The sequence below is a fragment of the Silene latifolia genome, chromosome 5, assembly GCF_048544455.1.
Source record: "Silene latifolia isolate original U9 population chromosome 5, ASM4854445v1, whole genome shotgun sequence".
Lineage (NCBI taxonomy): Eukaryota > Viridiplantae > Streptophyta > Magnoliopsida > Caryophyllales > Caryophyllaceae > Silene > Silene latifolia.
Window position 1 is genome coordinate 11,497,967 of NC_133530.1, and position 21,206 is coordinate 11,519,172.

The window sequence follows — 21,206 nt, forward strand, 5'->3', positions numbered from 1 at the left end:
TAAATCAGATAGTTGTATATACAATTATACATAAAAAACTATCCAAACGTCAATAACAATTTGTAACAATCCAAAACCCGTGTACCAAATTGAGCAGGTGACATCGGGTGATACTGATGATAATCAAAATGTGGTACGAGGAGGGGGAGCTCTACAAATAGGACACAAAGCCTTACCACGAAGCCATTCATCAATACAATCAGAATGAAATCTATGAAGACATTCAGGCAATATTTTTAAGGTATCATTAATTTGATAATCCGACAAGCAAATAGAGCAAATCTTTTCTTGATTTGTTGATTTGAGAAACCGTCCACTTTGGCCTATGACCACTATTGGGTATGAGTCCAATGTAGGCTGGTCCAGCCCATTTGTGTTTACAGCATAATTGACGCTTGTTCTTTGGGCTGGGTTGGGCCTTGGGGCAACGACGCTTGTTCTTTGCCCTGGTGTCCGGTTGGCCCTTGGGGTTACCACGCCTAGCGGCAAGCCAGGCGTCGATGCTGCGCGCCTCATTGCTATTATCTTTGTGATGCACCACGCCACACACATTATTGCCGGTATCCCAAGGCCTATGGCGAGTCCCACAGCTATGATTATTCGCTTGGATGAGGACCGACCTGAAATAGTTATACGATGTTTGATGATAACGGCCTTGTTTGACAAAATGATAAAGGCCCTGTTTGGCAAAATGATGGAGCGTTACGCTCATTTGAGTCCCAATTGACTAAACCAAACATTTTAACAAGATAGTTTGCAAAGCGAAACCTTTAATAACATTAAAAAGCACAAAATAAAATTCAGAAATCCAAAACAAAATAAGCATAGATTTATATGAGCTAATCATATAAATCATGATCCCTCTACAGAATGATTTAGTTACCCATGAATACTTAAATCAACCAGTGAAAAGTTGTTCTAGCTTCAATTAGAGGGCCCTGGAAATACCATATTGTTAAAACTTACGAGAGAGCGTTTTACCATCCTAGTGATCTTATCTCGCTAAAATTCAGCAATTTTCTTAGGGCTGTTCACTCAGTAGTCCGGACCAAAGACCAGACCGGACCGGACCATTTGGTCCGGACCAGACCGGACCGAATTTTATTTGGTCCGGTCCACGGTCCACCTATTTACTCTACTTTGGTCTTCGGTCCGGTCCTGCACCAACCCGAATGGACCGCGGACCGGACCATGGACCGAACTTATATAAGAATAGAATCTTTAAAATTGGAATTTTATTGATTTTATTTTCTAACTTTGTTTAGACGTATTTTATTGATTTTATTGAACTTATATAAGATGTGTAATTATGTACTTAAATCTAGTAAAAATAAAATGTTGCTTATTTTGATGTTACGAACTTTTCAAGTTCTAATTTTATATGCTAAGCATGTACATGACAATCATATTTGATCCACTTTGGTCCATTTGGTCCGGTCTGGTCCGATCCACGCGTTTTTATGGTCCAAACCGGACCAGACCAATTTTAATATGGTCCGATCTTCGGTCCACCTTTTAACCCTTGTTTGGTCTTCGGTTCAAATAGTTTGGTCCGGTCCGGTCCGGTCCCGGACCAATGAACACCCCTAAATTTTCTTACCAAAAGTCAACTCTACCAAAACAAAACACAAATTCACAAAATTAGAAGACTAACCCAAATCTCCACAAGCAAATTGAGGAACACACTTCGAATCAACGGGCCAAGTTAGCACTAAACTCGAAGAGTCAACGCCTCGTTCGTAATCCATAGGTAAAACAATCTTACCACCATTTAATTCATCACATAACATTGAATAATTCCATGGCGCAGCAAGAACCGTATAGTTCAACGTACTAAGACAATCTATTTCATGAACATCATCATATATACTAATATTTCGAGGGTCGAAACACTTATATAACCTATAGTATTGGTTATATAACGTTTTATATTGAAAGGGAGTTGATGAAATATTAAGATTCATCATTTTACTAGCAAGACAATTCTCGGGATCGAGTAGACGGATTTCTCGATTGGTGTAGTTTATGTTTTGGACGATGAATGAACCCGAGTTTGGAAAGTCGAGGATTGTGTGTCCTGTTTCGAGTTGACAGTATGACTCGAACCCTGAACATGGTTGATTTATGGATAATATTGTTGGAAATTTGAGAAATAATAATGGGATTAAGATTATGATGATTGAGTTTGGAATATTCATACGTTTTTCGGATTATAACACGGAATTTTAATTTGTAGGATGAAGAATGTTAGCACTCTTAAAAGAGTGTTTAATTACTATTTTTTTTTTTTTGTAGTTTATGATGAAAATTTGGAAAAAATCAACAGTGATTACGTTTGCTAAAAACAAATTAGAAATGTTCTTGTATTATTCCTAATTTGATTCTTAAAACAGGCTGTTTATACACTGTATATAATTGAAGTTGATGTGTTTTTTTTTTTCAATTTAATCATTGACTTTTGATGGATTCAACTGTTTGGGCATTTCTTAGAAATTACGGGTAAGGTCGCGGTTGACCGGTTTGCAATTTCTGTATGAGTTACTTCGTGTCCTATATGAATAAGGACGATTATTTTGGAATGTTTTTTGAATGATTATATATTAAGATAGTATCGAGTGTCTATATCAAACTATTAAGATTAAAAATGAAGACGAGTATCAAAAGCTTGCAATTTCGGACAACATTATATTGGACATTTGGACATACTACGTATATTGTAATAATGATTTGTGTTATTCATGAGATGTCATTTCAACTGAGCCACCATCTTGGCCATTTTCTGGCAATGATCTCCGGCGAGATCTAACAAACTTACGTAGTAGCAGAGCAAATACTATAACTGCAGGTACTCCAAGGCCTACAGAGAATCCGATGGCATACTGCACCGTCTTCGAGGCTTGTCTGGCTGTAAAACAGAATACAGTAAATAAATTTCACTAGTTAGATTACTATACTCCCTCTGTCACAATCATTTGTTTACTTTTAATTAACATATCTAATAGGAATAAATATAATAGTTGGACCTCAACCATCACCTTAACGGTCCGTTTGGATACAATTTTAGGAGGGAAGGGGAGGGGAGGGGGAGTGAGGGGAGGTGAAGGGAGGGGAGAGAAGGGGAGGGCAAATGGGAGGTGAGTGTTTGGATAACAAAAATTATGAAGGGAAATGGAAGGGGAGGAAGGAGGGAGATGAAGAATGGATGGAGGATTGAAGGATGTTGGTTGTATAATTAGAGTCCAAATAATGTTTTCTTTACAAATCTTGCCACCCTTGGAAAGATTATAGTTTGTTCTATAGGAGGGAAAATAAGTCCTCTCATTTCTCTCCCCTTCCATTTCTTTTCTCCCATATTTTTTATCCAAATAAAGGAAATTAAATCCCTTCCTTTCCCTCCCCTCCCCTTCTCTCCAATTCCTTCAATCCAAACGGACCCTAAGGTTTTGGTTGAAATGATTCATTTATCATGGTATCAGAGCCAGCTTGACCAAATGTCACGGGTTCGAATCCTGGGAACCCCAATAACTCACGAAGTGAAATTCCAGCACATGGTTTGACGGACCTAAAAAAGGTAAAGAGATGATGGAGACGGAGGGAGTAGAAAGCATTACCAATTGGAGGATTGTAAACTTTGCAAGTAGTCTCAAGATCACTGCCATTATTTCTGAATTCACACCTTGTAACGTTGTTTTCGCAATCCCCACATTCGGGTTTATCCCAATGAAGCATCATATTTGCATTCAGTACCTTGTTGAGTGAAGCGCCAGGAGCCGATACTGTACCAATTAGTTCACACCACTGATCAACCGATTCAGCAAAGTATAGTACTGAATTCACCCAAACCACGGCATAATTTGGATCACTACTTAAGCAATTAATCGTATTCTCGTCCCAGTATTTGTCATTTGTGTAATTTTCATTAGATTTTGAGCACTTGTAAAAGGAAATGTTCTGATAAATATACTGTTGGGCTGTAAATGGGGAAAGGGAAAGATCAAGGCCGGTAAGAAGCTTTCGAGCTAGGCAATTATCAGGATCACTGAGCATGATTTCTTGTCTTGAATAGTCGATGCCTTCGACAGAGAAATTCCCGGAATTTGGAAGGGTAAGTAAGGTTTTATTGAATGAATCACAGTATAGTTCAAAACCAGGGTATTTACAGGATTTATGCTGGTTTTTGTTTGCAACGGAGAATGGAAATCGAATTGGGAGATACCCATTTTTTCGGCTGCATTTTGATTCTATGCATTCCTGTTTTTCTTCGCTAGGTGGTAGCGAAGAAATTAACAGTAAATAGTTTAAGAACATGAATGAGATAGGAATGCTGAATTTATCGGTGCTCATGGTTTTGAATTGAAGACTATTATTTGTTGATGGTAGTTTTGTGCTACATTATACAAAATTAAAAGTGGGTTATGGACTTTTCGGAATGTAGATGATTGTTCAAGTTATAATATTTTTGTCAATGATTGTAACAAAGATATAAAAAATGTGGAGAATGATATTAGCATCGTCATCATCGTTATCTGTTGCTTCAATTTTATATATGACATTATGACTTGTTCCATCAAGGCATGATGAATAACAATGGGAAAAACTAGTCATGACTAGTACTCGTATTGCATATTGCTATACTCGCCTACTCGATCTTTTATGTTTTCAACGAAGGGGTAAAAGGCCTTGTCGATCTTTTATGTTTTCAACGAAAGGGTAAAAGTACGTACATCTGACTTCTTATATCATTATAGGCAAGATCTGTATACAGAATATAAGGGTGACAGAACTTTTAGTCCTAATTAATAACTCTATTGCATTGTGTATTTTCAGGGGAATTGAATTTGAGACGGTTAGTACACGAGATTAAGTACATGAGCAATAATAACGTCTTCATAGTCGCAATAACAGTCCTTGAAGGCTAACTCCGAGGAGGAGGAACTCGACAAACAGGACAAGTACCATTCACCACAAGCCATTGATCAACACAAGCAGCATGGAAACGATGCTGACAATACGGCAAAACTTCTAAGACATGGCCAATTTGATAATCAGACAAGCATATCGGGCAACTCTTATCATCTGCGATGATAAGTCTACCGCTGTCACCAATCACAAACCTTGGATATGATTCTATGGTGGTCTCGTCAATTCCTCTGGTTGTAAGACCTGTAGTGTGCAGCCTCGTTGTCATGGACCTCGCCGCAGCTGATTCATTCCTTCTTCGACCATACCTTATCCACGACAATATACTTGCTATAACCACCAGTAGCAGGGGTAGCCCAACTGCTAAGCATACCGTTAACTTGCTCGCACTTGGCTCTTGAATCATTAGTACAAACATGAAACAACAAATTGAAGAACTACTTCAGTAAAAACACTCCTTTAACCATAAGGGAACGGAATAATAATGATAAGCGTTAATGCGTTATGTTATGAGGTTTAAGTAAAATTTCACTTTGATGACCTGACTTCCGAACTATTTTTTAATTTCTCACATTTCAACAAGCTAAAACATGTTAGCAATTCAGATGAAATTGACTTTATTATATCTTAGGCCACAAAAATGTGAATTTTCAAACTTCAAGTCACCGATATGAAAATATTTCATCTGAATTGCTAACATGTTTGAAAATTCACATTTTTGTGGCCTAAGATATAATAAAGTCGAATTTCATCTGAATTGCTAACATGTTTTAGCTATGTGAAAATATTTTCCGTTCACGTAGCATTTAAATGGATGATGCAAATGATAAGGAACAAAAACGAGAACACAGTTAAGGGCTAACCATCATTCTCGTAAATCTCTAATGAACATTCGATTTGATGAAGAGATTGAGTTTGAATTTGGCATCGTCTGCCGATCTCTGCGCATGGCCCGCACCTTGGTTCATCCCAATACAGAGTAATTGTTCCGGTTACTAAAGTCAAGGTACTCGAACCATAATCATCGGGAACAACAATGTTAGCAACCCTTTGACAGCTCAACGACAGAAGCGAAACAGCTTGAAATGTATCAACAACATAAACTGTATGATTCAAACCACTTAGGCAATCAACTTTCTGTAAGTCAGAGTTCAAGGTGTGATTATACTCATAATTTGGAAACTGTCCCGAGCAGTTAAAGACCGCGAATTCTTGGTAATACTTGGGATAAAAGGGAGAAAACGAGAGATCGAGATTAAACAGCTTCGAAGGTAAACATTCATCAGGATCAGTTAATCTGATTTCTTGACGAGAGTAGTCGATTCTGGAGACCTCCAAAATTATTGAATTAGGTAATTCGAGTAGTGTTGTACTTTGTCCGTCACAGTGTACATTAAAGCCAGGGTAGCCACAATCCTTAGACTGACGATCGATAGCTCGAAAAGGGAATCGAATCGTAGGGTGGTCGTAACTTGTTTTGTTGCACTTATGATCTGCACATTTGCCATCAGGGGCGTCTTAAAGTATATAGAGGCCCGGTGCAGTATAAAAAAATGAGGCCCCAAATATGAATGAATAAGTATCCTACACGTCGAGGTTTGTGCTGAATTTTATTAGTAAAGCTTATAAATTCAGTGGCCAAAACCAGAGGCCCGGTTCAGCCGCCCGTGGTCGCCCGGGGTATTAGACGCCACTGTTTGCCATTTACCACAGAAAATACCATTGAGGATGATATTAGGATTAGAAAAAACTTTGCAATGTTCATGATTAGTTGGAAAATGAATTGAAATTGCCTAAAGTTGGAAAATTCCAGGAGGAATAATTAAACTTGTTGACATATAGATTACATTGATTACTTCAAATTTCTAAACTTTTTTTTATTGTAATATAGACAAGTTGTTTAACTGGATTAGAACTAAACTATACAAAAAGCGCGGGTGTGTTCATAGTCAACTCTGCATAAATCAGAATAATTCATTCAATCATTATACATCATTGAGTAAAGATTTAATAATCATTTAAGTGATAAGTTAAAACATGGGTTTGTCATAATCATTTCATTTAAGACGGGTCAAGTATTATACCACTTTTGTGTATACAACAAATATAAGGCCTAACTTAATCTAAACTTTTGCGCAAAAAAAAAAAAAAAAAAAAAAAAAAACAAATAGTGTCGTGACTGTCGTCTTATGTTTAATGTAATAGTTAGCATCCAGCGTTTAGTGCCTATGGCAAACTTAATGCCTCTCAAGAATCCTAAAGTCAAGCAAGTCCACCAAGCTCATATGTGAAGGGACCGCGGCACATTACATGTAGCAGCGGAAGATAAAAACGCATTCTCCCGGACCTGTGCATTTAAAAACTTGTAAAAGCGGGTAAAGGGACACATACTTTATGTGTAGACAATAAATTGGTCTAACCCAAAATACTGAGTCTCTAGTGTATCAACAGGTAGATAGACTAACGTTCTCAACCCTTGAGACGACCTCGGAATAATAGAGAAGATACTTTTCTCACGTTATTGTGTAAGTATAAGAGTAAGATCGATGATATCCGAACTCGTTACTTTTGTGCGTATAAATACGGAGTAGCAAAGATGCATGGCTATTTATAGCAAAAGATAACTTAGCCATTAAGATTTATTCACGTGTAGCAAACCATAGTGAAAAAGCCACGTACCATCAATAGGATAAACATGATGAATCATTTTCATCAAAAAAGGACGTGTAATGTAAATCTTAATGCCAATCTGATTCGTTTCGATCCGTCTCTCGTACAAACGTCTTTCCGATATTAACTATATTTCCGTGTTAGCGGACAATATAAAAATATGTCGTCGAGATTATTTAATTAATTATCTCATAATAAATTAAATAACCGTAAACGTTAAATATCAACCGTAAGTGTGTGACCACATAGGTTCATCGCTAAACCGGTAATAATTAATCTCATTAATTATTAATCGAGGTTGGCGTCTAACAACACTCCCCGACGGCCGGATAGCGTGAATACCAATATTCATCAGACTCCACTTGCACTCGAACCTGGTAAAGGATACTGTATTTATTTCCCTCCGTCATTCCAACTCCGGATCGTCCTAGGGTATGGTTTGACTGTCAAACCCCACTGACGACCACTATGTTACATGTCTATCATTATTGGTCGGGAATGACTTTAAGAAACTCCTTTCTTAAATCATTCGTCTACCCTGGCCAAGGTTTTATATAACCAATAAGATTAATGACAACATAGAGTTCAAACTCATTACCTTGAGCTGACGGATTCCATCTTGACTCACCACTAATTACATAGGTACTTAATTATACCCAATGACCATTCAACTAGCATTTTTACACACTAGGTGTCCGGTATCTAAGTACAATAAGTAGTCTATTAACTACAATGATGATCTCAGGTCAAAGGATAAAATATACAATTACTCCTTAAGAGAATTTCCACATTGACAGTGCATAGTTAATAATAACCATTTGGGAAATCTCACTGTTGATCACGTTCAATAACCATATCTCCATATGCATTATTTATATTATAACTTAATGAATGAGATCCATTAATACTCATCCTATGAGTACCGTTATCAATATATTGGTCAATCCGGATTTTCATAATCCCGTTCTGATAATCCAACGACCAAGAACACTTTTAGACTAAACTTTATAATACTCGACTCTCATTATCATAATCTCCATTATGATGTCAAATATACCAGTTTAATCAAGGATTTATCATCGTATTAACACCTTAATAAGATAATAAGAAAATGCCATCTAATTATTAATCCCCATTAATAATTACACTGTATGAAATTCGTTCAAAACGTTTCATAACGATTGCTCTGGGGCATAGTTCCAACAATCTCCCACTTGACCTAGAGGCAATCGGTCATGAACCTTGATCCTATATTCCACTCGTGCTTGTCAAACTCCTTTGATAAAAGCGCCTTAGTGAAAGGATCTGCATCATTTCTTTCCCTTACACCTGATGAATTTGAACATCTCCATGTTCGAACATTTCTCTTATCAGGTGAAATTTCCGAAGAACATGTTTAGATCGTTGGTAGGCCCCTGGCTCTTTAGCCTATGCAATAACTCCTTATTGACACACAATAGAGGAACACCTTCCTCCACTGAAGGAACAACACCAAGTTCAATTAAGAAATTTCTTATCCAAACGGCTTCCTTAACAGCATCACATGCAGCTAAGTACTCTCTGTCGGTTACTGAGTCAGCTACTATAGCTTTTATGGAACTCTTCCAACTCACTGCTCACCATTTAAGGTTAAAGCATAACTAGAGATAGACTTGCTATCATCTTTATCCAATGCGAAACTTGCATCAGTACCGCTAAACACTTTTAGCTTACAATCTCCAAAAAATGAGGAATTGGTCCTTAGTCCTTCTCAAGTACTCAAGGATGGTTTTCACCAATTTCCAATATCCCTCATCCGGATTGCCTGATGCCTACTCGCTACTCCTAGCGGGTAAGACACATCAAGCCTTGTACAACATGACAGCTCAGTGTACAAATTTGGGAGAGCCCTAGCAGCTTCCTGAATCTATCTCCATAGATTCTTATTCCAAGAATATAAGCCGCTTCTCCCATATCCTTTATGGAGAACTGTTCAGATAGCCAAATCTCTATCTCTTTGATGGCTAGCACATTATTTCCTATAGCAATATGTCAGCCACATATAGCACTAAGAAAATGACTGTACTCCCACTAGCCTTCTTTGAGAAATATAAATCGGAAAGAAAACAATCCAATAAGAACATAATCATACATCATCATGATATGGACTTCCTCATAATGATATATAAGAATTTTAAAACATGCATGAGCCCCCTGGTTGTCAGGTCGCTTCTCATCATAATTAAAATTCATCTGATTTTATCTTATAAAATCATTTTCGTGCTCTACACTACATAGTCCCCCAGTTTGTCGGTCGCACCTATCGGTGTAGTTGAGTTTATCCACTCTAGTAATGAGAAAATTAATAAATGTCATACCCTCTGGGTTGTCCAGACTAAAAGTACAAGATTAGTTAACTTTTCTTCACCCCCGTATTAAATACAATAGACAATATTATTATATCTCCGAACTACAAGCCCCCTGGTTGTCAGGTCGTATCTTGTAAACGAAAATAAAATAATTTTATTGTCTACCTGAGTGGCAACCTTTGACAAAATATCTCATATTTTATCAATTAAAAACTCAATAATCTTTAATTGGTCAAGTTTTAATGTCACTCAAACAATTTGAATAACACGAGTGCTCATATCATATATTAGCACTAACAATTATATCTAATATAACTGTCGTACACAGTTATCGCATAACCGTAGTACTTCATGTTTTATGTGTCATTTAAACAATTTAATAACACACTTGGCTATATCTAATATAACCCAACTGATAAGACTGACCCTTATATCTCATACAAAAGTCGGCTCCTATCACCATATACTTTGCATGCTAAATAACAATCATAAGCTTTAAAACAGCTTACCCACTAATATGTTACTCAAACATTACAATGACATTATATTACCAATAAATGTTCAAAATGCAATGCTTGAAACAATGATTAGCACTAAAGTGGAAATACCTTTTATATCCACATAATAGACCAAAGCTAATTACGCATGCATGTCATAGTTTTGTTACTCAACGAATTGCGAGAACTATTCTCGCGAGACCCAAATTTACAAAATGTAAATGCAAAATTGGCTCTGATACCAATTGAAGGGACCGCGGCACATTACATGTAGCAGCGGAAGATAAAAAACGCGGTCCTCCTGAGACCTATTGCATTTAAAAACTTGTAAAACTGGGTAAAGGGACACATACTTTATGTGTAGACAATAAATTGGTCTAACCCCGAAAATACGGAGTCTCTAGTGTATCAACACCGGTAGATAGACTAACGTTCTCAACCCTTGAGACGACCTCGGAATAATAGAGAAGATACTTTTCTCACGTTATTGTGTAAGTATAAGAGTAAGATCGATGATATCCGAACTCGTTACTTTTGTGCGTATAAATACGGAGTAGCAAAGATGCATGGCTATTTATAGCAAAAGATAACTTAGCCATTAAGATTTATTCACGTGTAGCAAACCATAGTGAAAAAGCCACGTACCATCAATAGGATAAACATGATGAATCATTTTCATCAAAAAAGGACGTGTAATGTAAATCTTAATGCCAATCTGATTCGTTTCGATCCGTCTCTCGTACAAACGTCTTTCCGATATTAACTATATTTCCGTGTTAGCGGACAATATAAAAATATGTCGTCGAGATTATTTAATTAATTATCTCATAATAAATTAAATAACCGTAAACGTTAAATATCAACCGTAAGTGTGTGACCACATAGGTTCATCGCTAAACCGGTAATAATTAATCTCATTAATTATTAATCGAGGTTGGCGTCTAACAACACTCCCCGACGGCCGGATAGCGTGAATACCAATATTCACGTACTCACTTTGTACTCGAACCTGGTAAAGGGATCTTGTATTTATTTCCCTCCGTCATTCCAACTCCGGATCGTCCTAGGGTATGGTTTTTTGTCAAACCCCATGACGACCACTATGTTACATGTCTATCATTATTGGTCGGGAATGACTTTAAGAAACTCGTTTCTTAAATCATTAAATCTACCCTGGCCAAGGTTTTATATAACCAATAAGATTAATGACAACATAGAGTTCAAACTCATTACCTTGAATTGACGGATTCGATCTTGACTCACCACTAATTACATAGGTACTTAATTATACCCAATGACCATTCAACTAGCATTTTTACACACTAGGTGTCCGGTATCTAAGTACAATAAGTAGTCTATTAACTACAATGATGATCTCAGGTCAAAGGATAAAATATACAATTACTCCTTAAGAGAATTTCCACATTGACAGTGCATAGTTAATAATAACCATTTGGGAAATCTCACTGTTGATCACGTTCAATAACCATATCTCCATATGCATTATTTATATTATAACTTAATGAATGAGATCCATTAATACTCATCCTATGAGTACCGTTATCAATATATTGGTCAATCCGGATTTTCATAATCCCGTTCTGATAATCCAACGACCAAGAACACTTTTAGACTAAACTTTATAATACTCGACTCTCATTATCATAATCTCCATTATGATGTCAAATATACCAGTTTAATCAAGGATTTATCATCGTATTAACACCTTAATAAGATAATAAGAAAATGCCATCTAATTATTAATCCCCATTAATAATTACACTGTATGAAATTCGTTCAAAACGTTTCATAACGATTGCTCTGGGGCATAGTTCCAACAATCTCCCACTTGACCTAGAGGCAATCGGTCATGAACCTTGATCCTATATTCCACTCGTGCTTGTCAAACTCCTTTGATAAAAGCGCCTTAGTGAAAGGATCTGCATCATTTCTTTCCCTTACACCTGATGAATTTGAACATCTCCATGTTCGAACATTTCTCTTATCAGGTGAAATTTCCGAAGAACATGTTTAGATCGTTGGTAGGCCCCTGGCTCTTTAGCCTATGCAATAACTCCTTATTGACACACAATAGAGGAACACCTTCCTCCACTGAAGGAACAACACCAAGTTCAATTAAGAAATTTCTTATCCAAACGGCTTCCTTAACAGCATCACATGCAGCTAAGTACTCTCTGTCGGTTACTGAGTCAGCTACTATAGCTTTTATGGAACTCTTCCAACTCACTGCTCACCATTTAAGGTTAAAGCATAACTAGAGATAGACTTGCTATCATCTTTATCCAATGCGAAACTTGCATCAGTACCGCTAAACACTTTTAGCTTACAATCTCCAAAAAATGAGGAATTGGTCCTTAGTCCTTCTCAAGTACTCAAGGATGGTTTTCACCAATTTCCAATATCCCTCATCCGGATTGCCTGATGCCTACTCGCTACTCCTAGCGGGTAAGACACATCAAGCCTTGTACAACATGACAGCTCAGTGTACAAATTTGGGAGAGCCCTAGCAGCTTCCTGAATCTATCTCCATAGATTCTTATTCCAAGAATATAAGCCGCTTCTCCCATATCCTTTATGGAGAACTGTTCAGATAGCCAAATCTCTATCTCTTTGATGGCTAGCACATTATTTCCTATAGCAATATGTCAGCCACATATAGCACTAAGAAAATGATTGTACTCCCACTAGCCTTCTTTGAGAAATATAAATCGGAAAGAAAACAATCCAATAAGAACATAATCATACATCATCATGATATGGACTTCCTCATAATGATATATAAGAATTTTAAAACATGCATGAGCCCCCTGGTTGTCAGGTCGCTTCTCATCATAATTAAAATTCATCATCTGATTTTATCTTATAAAATCATTTCGTGCTCTACACTACATAGTCCCCTGGTTTGTCAGGTCGTACCTATCAGTGTAGTTGAGTTTATCCACTCTAGTGACAGAAAATTAATAAATGTCATACCCTCTGGGTTGTCCAGACTAAAAGTACAAGATTAGTTAACTTTTCTTCACCCCCGTATTAAATACAATAGACAATATTATTATATCTCCGAACTACAAGCCCCTGGTTGTCGTCGTATCTTTGTAAACGAAAATAAAATAATTTTATTGTCTACTACGAGTGGCAACCTTTGACAAAATATCTCATATTTTATCAATTAAAAACTCAATAATCTTTAATTGGTCAAGTTTTAATGTCACTCAAACAATTTGAATAACACGAGTGCTCATATCATATATTAGCACTAACAATTATATCTAATATAAGCGTCGTACGATTATCGCATAACCGTAGTACTTCATGTTTTATGTGTCATTTAAACAATTTAATAACACACTTGGCTATATCTAATATAACCCAACTGATAAGACTGACCCTTATATCTCATACAAAAGTCGGCTCCTATCACCATATACTTTGCATGCTAAATAACAATCATAAGCTTTAAAACAGCTTACCCACTAATATGTTACTCAAACATTACAATGACATTATATTACCAATAAATGTTCAAAATGCAATGCTTGAAACAATGATTAGCACTAAAGTGGAAATGCCTTTTATATCCACATAATAGACCAAAGCTAATTACGCATGCATGTCATAGTTTTGTTACTCAACGAATTGCGAGAACTATTCTCGCGAGACCCAAATTTACAAAATGTAAATGCAAAATTGGCTCTGATACCAATTGAAGGGACGCGCACATTACATGTGTAGCCGGAAGATAAAAACGCGGTCCTCCCGAGACCTATTGCATTTAAAAACTTGTAAAAATCGGGTAAAGGGACACATACTTTATGTGTAGACAATAAATTGGTCTAACCCAGAAAATACGAGTCTCTAGTGTATCAACACCGGTAGATAGACTAACGTTCTCAACCCTTGAGACGACCTCGGAATAATAGAGAAGATACTTTTCTCACGTTATTGTGTAAGTATAAGAGTAAGATCGATGATATCCGAACTCGTTACTTTTGTGCGTATAAATACGGAGTAGCAAAGATGCATGGCTATTTATAGCAAAAGATAACTTAGCCATTAAGATTTATTCACGTGTAGCAAACCATAGTGAAAAAGCCACGTACCATCAATAGGATAAACATGATGAATCATTTTCATCAAAAAAGGACGTGTAATGTAAATCTTAATGCCAATCTGATTCGTTTCGATCCGTCTCTCGTACAAACGTCTTTCCGATATTAACTATATTTCCGTGTTAGCGGACAATATAAAAATATGTCGTCGAGATTATTTAATTAATTATCTCATAATAAATTAAATAACCGTAAACGTTAAATATCAACCGTAAGTGTGTGACCACATAGGTTCATCGCTAAACCGGTAATAATTAATCTCATTAATTATTAATCGAGGTTGGCGTCTAACAACACTCCCCGACGGCCGGATAGCGTGAATACCAATATTCACTGTACTCCACTGTACTCGAACCTGGTAAAGGATACTGTATTTATTTCCCTCCGTCATTCCAACTCCGGATCGTCCTAGGGTATGGTTTGACTGTCAAACCCCACTGACGACCACTATGTTACATGTCTATCATTATTGGTCGGGAATGACTTTAAGAAACTCGTTTCTTAAATCATTCGTCTACCCTGGCCAAGGTTTTATATAACCAATAAGATTAATGACAACATAGAGTTCAAACTCATTACCTTGAGCTGACGGATTCCATCTTGACTCACCACTAATTACATAGGTACTTAATTATACCCAATGACCATTCAACTAGCATTTTTACACACTAGGTGTCCGGTATCTAAGTACAATAAGTAGTCTATTAACTACAATGATGATCTCAGGTCAAAGGATAAAATATACAATTACTCCTTAAGAGAATTTCCACATTGACAGTGCATAGTTAATAATAACCATTTGGGAAATCTCACTGTTGATCACGTTCAATAACCATATCTCCATATGCATTATTTATATTATAACTTAATGAATGAGATCCATTAATACTCATCCTATGAGTACCGTTATCAATATATTGGTCAATCCGGATTTTCATAATCCCGTTCTGATAATCCAACGACCAAGAACACTTTTAGACTAAACTTTATAATACTCGACTCTCATTATCATAATCTCCATTATGATGTCAAATATACCAGTTTAATCAAGGATTTATCATCGTATTAACACCTTAATAAGATAATAAGAAAATGCCATCTAATTATTAATCCCCATTAATAATTACACTGTATGAAATTCGTTCAAAACGTTTCATAACGATTGCTCTGGGGCATAGTTCCAACAATATGTGTGAGGATTTACGATGCTATCATAGAGGTGAAGTCTCGTGGTTAAAACTTGAGTAAAATTTTCAAAGGTGTCAGGTTTAAATCTCACCAAGAACAATTTAGTAGAAGGCTTCAAATGCATAATCGACTTTACCCGATGCACACTTAAGATAACTATCTCATCTGGCCATGGACCATCTATTCATTCAAATTTTTAGTACTCCGTAGATGATTCAAGCGACCTTTGATGAGTGCCAGAGCAATTTTGCAGGGCACACATATCAACAATAATTGATTTATGCACCAATAGAAAAAATAATATAAATGCAATTAAAACACGTGTCATGTTATTACTAGCTCTCAAGCTAATGCCACTAATTTCTTATCATCTCCTCGATTGTGAATTTGCCCCCATATATTCTTGACATTAATATAGCGCCATAACGAAGGCAGATACAATACATGATCTCACTTATCCAATTTCTACCGGACGCATACAATTAAGAGAAACGCGGCCAACTGTTTTTGAATTGTCTCTTTATAATTCCTTTGTCTGAGTTAGTGAGTTACTCGTACTTGTTTACGCTTGGAACGGACAGAGTATATATTTTCACAACCTTTTCATATATTCTACACACTTACTTCGAATCTAGGTAAGTAGGTTGATTGATACATAAGGATTACGGAGTATAATTATGCTAGATTTGCCGTCCGACTTTGTCCGGGCTACCTCTATTTTTCGTAAATTTTACAATCCTACAAATTATTATATTTGATTAAAATACTCCTTATAACAAATAAAAGTACAAATAACTATAGAGTAACTTAAGATTAATCAACTACTTTAAGGTAAGAAAAACTAGGTTGATCATTTAGGGTATGACGAACCTATCTCATTCTTTCGAATGAGTGAGGTAAGTTGATCCTCTAGTTAGGTTGTTAGCATTCTGTTAGTACTCATAACTACTAACAGATTTTCCCGCCTAATTGGTTTTCCTTGTATATATAAGCAAACACCTAATTTTAACTACAGTTAGCTTATCATAATACAATTCTTCTTCTCTTTAACTTAAAAGTGTTTTCTCTCTAAATCGCAATTTCTCATACACAACTACACAAGCTTGTTAGATACGGAGTATTTCACTATCAAATTGTCCCCACTATAATTTTTTTTTTCTAGACCAGCAAGTCTAGTTTTTTCCGATTACAGAGACCGAAAGAGGAAAATAATGGTTGGGAATTGGGATGTAGATTTTACTTTTTTATAGATAATAATGATAGGGCGTTATCGGGTGTAAGTCTAGTTTTTTCCGAATATAGAGACGGAGGGAGGCAAATATTGGTTGGGAATTAGAATGTAGATTTTATATTTACGGATAATGATATGGCGTCATCGGGTGGCGCCAGAGACGAAGCTCAGCCCTGGCCGAATGGGCCATGGCCCGGGCGAGCTTGTCCATGCTAAGTATAATAAATGGCAATATATATAGTAATGTTCTGTAGTAGCACAACGGTAAGCACTCAAAACAAGTATTGAGATTTCTACAAAGTCGCGTGTTCGACTCACGGCAACGCTTGTTTTCATTTTTTTTTTTTTGACAATCTTCTTATTTAGCATTAAAATTTGAGTATATTCCACTCCTCGACGACTGAACCTATATATTTTTAACATCAACTAGGATTTTTGTAATTAAAAGCAGGGAGTCATTTTGATCATTAGGAATATGCCTAATTTAGTAAACAATTCACCATTACTCTAATCAGTAAGGATCCTCTGTCCCACTTTTGTGTCCCATTGTGTGTGCCACTCCACTCACCTTTTCACACATCACTTGTTGTAAAATAAAATATTGCAATAATTATATTAATTTGTTGATGTGTTAGAAGGTGATTGGAGTGACACACAGATTGGGATACCAAATGGGACAGAGGATCCCCACTCTTACTCTAATAGTGATTGTTTTATATATCTCATTCGTCTCACCTTAATTTACAATAGAATCTTCCTAAAATACATTTATTATTTACTCGTATATTTTAGATTTGTTTCACCGTTTAGATAAAAAATCAATATTGAGTAAGTCCTTCTAAAAAAACTAATGTACAATTTAATAATTACGTAAAAAAAAATTAATTTGTATGTTTCGTAAGTTACCAAAGTCTTTGTATAAAGTGAAGACATGGGACGAAGTCGAAATCGGCCCGGGTCATAATTTTACCCTAACTTCGTCCCTGGGTGGCGCCCAATCTCGGCGTCACCCTCTTACATGCAAATAAGTGAGGACGCAAATAATAATGGGTCACATGCAATAATTAAGTGAGGATTCCAATAATAATGGGTGCATCACATGTAAAAGTGAGGATTGTTTTGGTAAAAAATTACCGAGTTATCGATTTAATTTGTATAGTGACTAATCTATGGCCGATTAATATTTGAATGTGACGAATATAATGAATGAGTGAGCAACGAAATAAGAATATGACACAAGGAATTTTGGTGACGCGGAAAATCCGATGTGGGAACAACCGCGGGGGAGTCGGAATCTCACCAACTTTGCACTATAATCGAGACGGAATGATGCAAGTAAGGAAATACAAGATTTGTTTTGCTAGCGGATTTTTGCTAAATATAGACGGAGAGTTGAGAAATAATGCGTTAAATTTGCTTGAGTTCGAATGCCCTTTTGCGTTGCTCCTCTCTTGCTTTTATAGCGGCCAGAGTCAGACTTAGGATCATGGAACTGGCCCCTGCTTCTGCTCCTAAATATCTGGTCAACTCCCATAAGAATAGGGGTTGTTGTTGACTCAGCCCAAGTCTTTCCTTTGCACGTGTGTTTTCCAACTTTCCAAAGTGTGTTTGTTTTGCTTTGACTAATCCAATGGTCCCCACCTTTTCCAACTCACCAATCCTTTTCTTTCTTTTCCTCCAATGAAATGGTGACACTTCATCAAGGATAAAAAGTGATATTTTTATCCCCAACAAGGACCCGGTAATAATGGATGAAAAAGTTGTAAACCCTTACTATTATCCCTAGATAATTTAACGACCACCATTTTCATCCCAATGAAAAGGTTAAAATTGATATTTCATCACCTTTTCTTAAATCGTTCCAAAATGGAATGGGAGACAATACAGAGTTATGGGTAAGATAAGGATCCGAACTATCCCTTTTTTTTACAGTTAATAACGAGTTAAGTATAGTATAAGGACCCAAATTATCAAGAACAATAGCAATAAGGACCTCAAATACTAACGCGTAGCTTTAAGGACCTGTCTAACACTTCCGTCAAACTTGCTGTTATCTTTCCTTTAATTTCTCCTTCGAAACAATTACGGAGTACATTAGTTGTCAACAGCATCTTGATCACAAGTTAGAATTATTTAACCATCATGTAGATTATTAGTGAACACAAATTCTCATTCAAGACGGGCACATGCTAAAGACGAATAGTATCTCTCTCATAATATACAAGTGACACTATTTATGGGGTGCTCCATTTCCCCACTTGCCCTCTCACTTGCTTTATTGTGAGAGGGGCACTATCCGTCTTCAACTTGTGACGGCTAGTGTCCGTCACTAGCAAGACGCTTTGTTATTAATTTGTTTTACGCTTTTTCAACAAATTCCAAGGAGAAACGCTATTTATTTATAAGTAATTTAGTCTTTTACATAGACCTGACAAACAGATCAGATCACGTCGGGTTCGTGTCAGTTATAAATAGACCACGAACTCTTTTATCCAAACTAAACTCAAATAAAACTCGTATCGTGTTCATATTGACCTAATCACCTAAATAGGTCATCAAGTATCAATTCAAAGCCGTAACTTTTGTATCAGGTTCGTCCATTCGTATATGGTTTTCAAGTCATATATCATTTCTATTTCTAAAACTCGTTAATGTTTTCCAAGTAACTTTTAAATGAATACAAATAGGTCTATGTCATTAATATATATGGTGGAATTATCGAATCTTTGATTAGGTAGCTAGATCATTTTTATTTTATATAAAAAGAGTAAAATAAGTTTAAAAGAATTTGTATATAATAATTAATAAATATATAACGTACAGACAATTACGAAGGTCCACCACTGAATTACACACCCTATAAAACTATAAATGAAATATTTCTGTTACGGACTCGAAAAAGGCAAATTCTCACTACTTAAGACAGGTATATCCGTCTTAAGCTTAAAACGGGTCAAATGTGTTCGTGTAGAAGGAATAAGAAGAAAAAAAGCAAAATTACATTTGGAAAAACAAAATATTTGTCTTATACGGTTATGCAGGTTTATATTTGACTCGTTTTATTATTAAGACGGATACCTCTATTTTAAGGAATACTGGTTAAAAAAAATTGCAGTAAAAAAGCGTGAGTCAAAATAATTTGCATGTCTAAAAAATACTCCATATTAACTCCTTGTTAATTGTTTATGCTCTTTAACAGTTTCAAACAAAAAAGAAGAGAAGATAACAGAATATTTGACGGAAATACAAAAAAGGTCCTTATAGCTACACAAAAATAGTTGAAGTCCTTATTGCTATCCTCCTTCATATTTGAGGTCCTTACTTTATAGTTTACTCGTTAATAACCTATACTATTAATGTTTCCAGTTAAGAACCTCATCTGCCCAATCCGTTAACTCTCTGTTAAGTCCTCAAGGGCTACTCATATTCAGACTTTTTTTAGACATAAAATGTTTATTAATTTGTGCAAATGAATTAGAATATTAAATTAAGAAAATGAATAAATATGAGAGAAAACAAGGAATTAGAGTCAAATTTTCTTTCTTTCTCTTCTACATCAATTTTGTTAATTGTTATACTGTCATGGTGCCATATCTAGTTTTCTACTTTCCCTTCTTCTCTTCTCTCTAGCCCACTCAATCACCCATGTCCTCTTCAATTCTCCCTTTTGTCTAATTATATATTTTCCAAAAGCAAATCTCAATGCCTTAACTGTAAAGTTTAAAAGTTTAAGTCCTTAACTGGAAAAATATTCAAAGTTGAGGTCCTTAACTTACCTTTGGACAATAATTGTGGGATGAAGAGAGTACAATAAAACCTAAACAAAGTGGGACCTGACGCCCGGAGAGGGAATAATCCATGGAAAGAACTCACACAGACAGTGCGCCAGCGGTGGGGTCTCAGATCCAGGGAGGATCCAACCTCCTCGTCATCAAAAAAAAAAAAAAAAAAAAACCTAAACAAAGCTGACACACAGATTTATGTTGGTTCATGACTAATAGTGTATTAACTACTAGTTTATGTTGTATATTTGTGGAATTTAAAACCTACCAGATCCTAAAAAAAACTCTTTCTAAAAACCCTAGCCTCCATCAATTATACGGGGCTCCCATCGATCATCAATCGATGGTAAGCCCCAAAATTGCTTTATTTTTCAATCAATAGTACGCAATCTATTTTTCTTTATGTTTTTGTTTAATTTCCGCTTTCGTTTTTGTTTCTT

The 21,206-nt window shown here is 36.0% G+C and overlaps 2 protein-coding genes across 2 annotated transcripts; both read right to left on the reverse strand.

Annotated features, from left to right (window-relative positions):
- Positions 1 to 2,732: 2,732 nt before the first annotated feature.
- On the reverse strand, positions 2,733 to 4,344 carry LOC141654821 (putative RING-H2 finger protein ATL21A). Its single transcript, XM_074461936.1, has 2 exons — positions 3,612 to 4,344; positions 2,733 to 2,905 (listed from the first exon to the last, which is right to left on the reverse strand). Exons 1-2 carry the CDS (start codon positions 4,342 to 4,344, stop codon positions 2,733 to 2,735), a joined length of 906 nt encoding a protein of 301 aa, XP_074318037.1.
- Positions 4,345 to 4,717: 373 nt separating this feature from the next.
- On the reverse strand, positions 4,718 to 14,584 carry LOC141654822 (putative RING-H2 finger protein ATL21A). Its single transcript, XM_074461937.1, has 7 exons — positions 14,557 to 14,584; positions 12,945 to 13,088; positions 12,539 to 12,682; positions 9,465 to 9,608; positions 9,059 to 9,202; positions 5,784 to 6,437; positions 4,718 to 5,316 (listed from the first exon to the last, which is right to left on the reverse strand). Exons 1-7 carry the CDS (start codon positions 14,582 to 14,584, stop codon positions 4,916 to 4,918), a joined length of 1,659 nt encoding a protein of 552 aa, XP_074318038.1. The 3' UTR covers positions 4,718 to 4,915.
- Between the last annotated feature and the right edge of the window lie 6,622 nt (positions 14,585 to 21,206).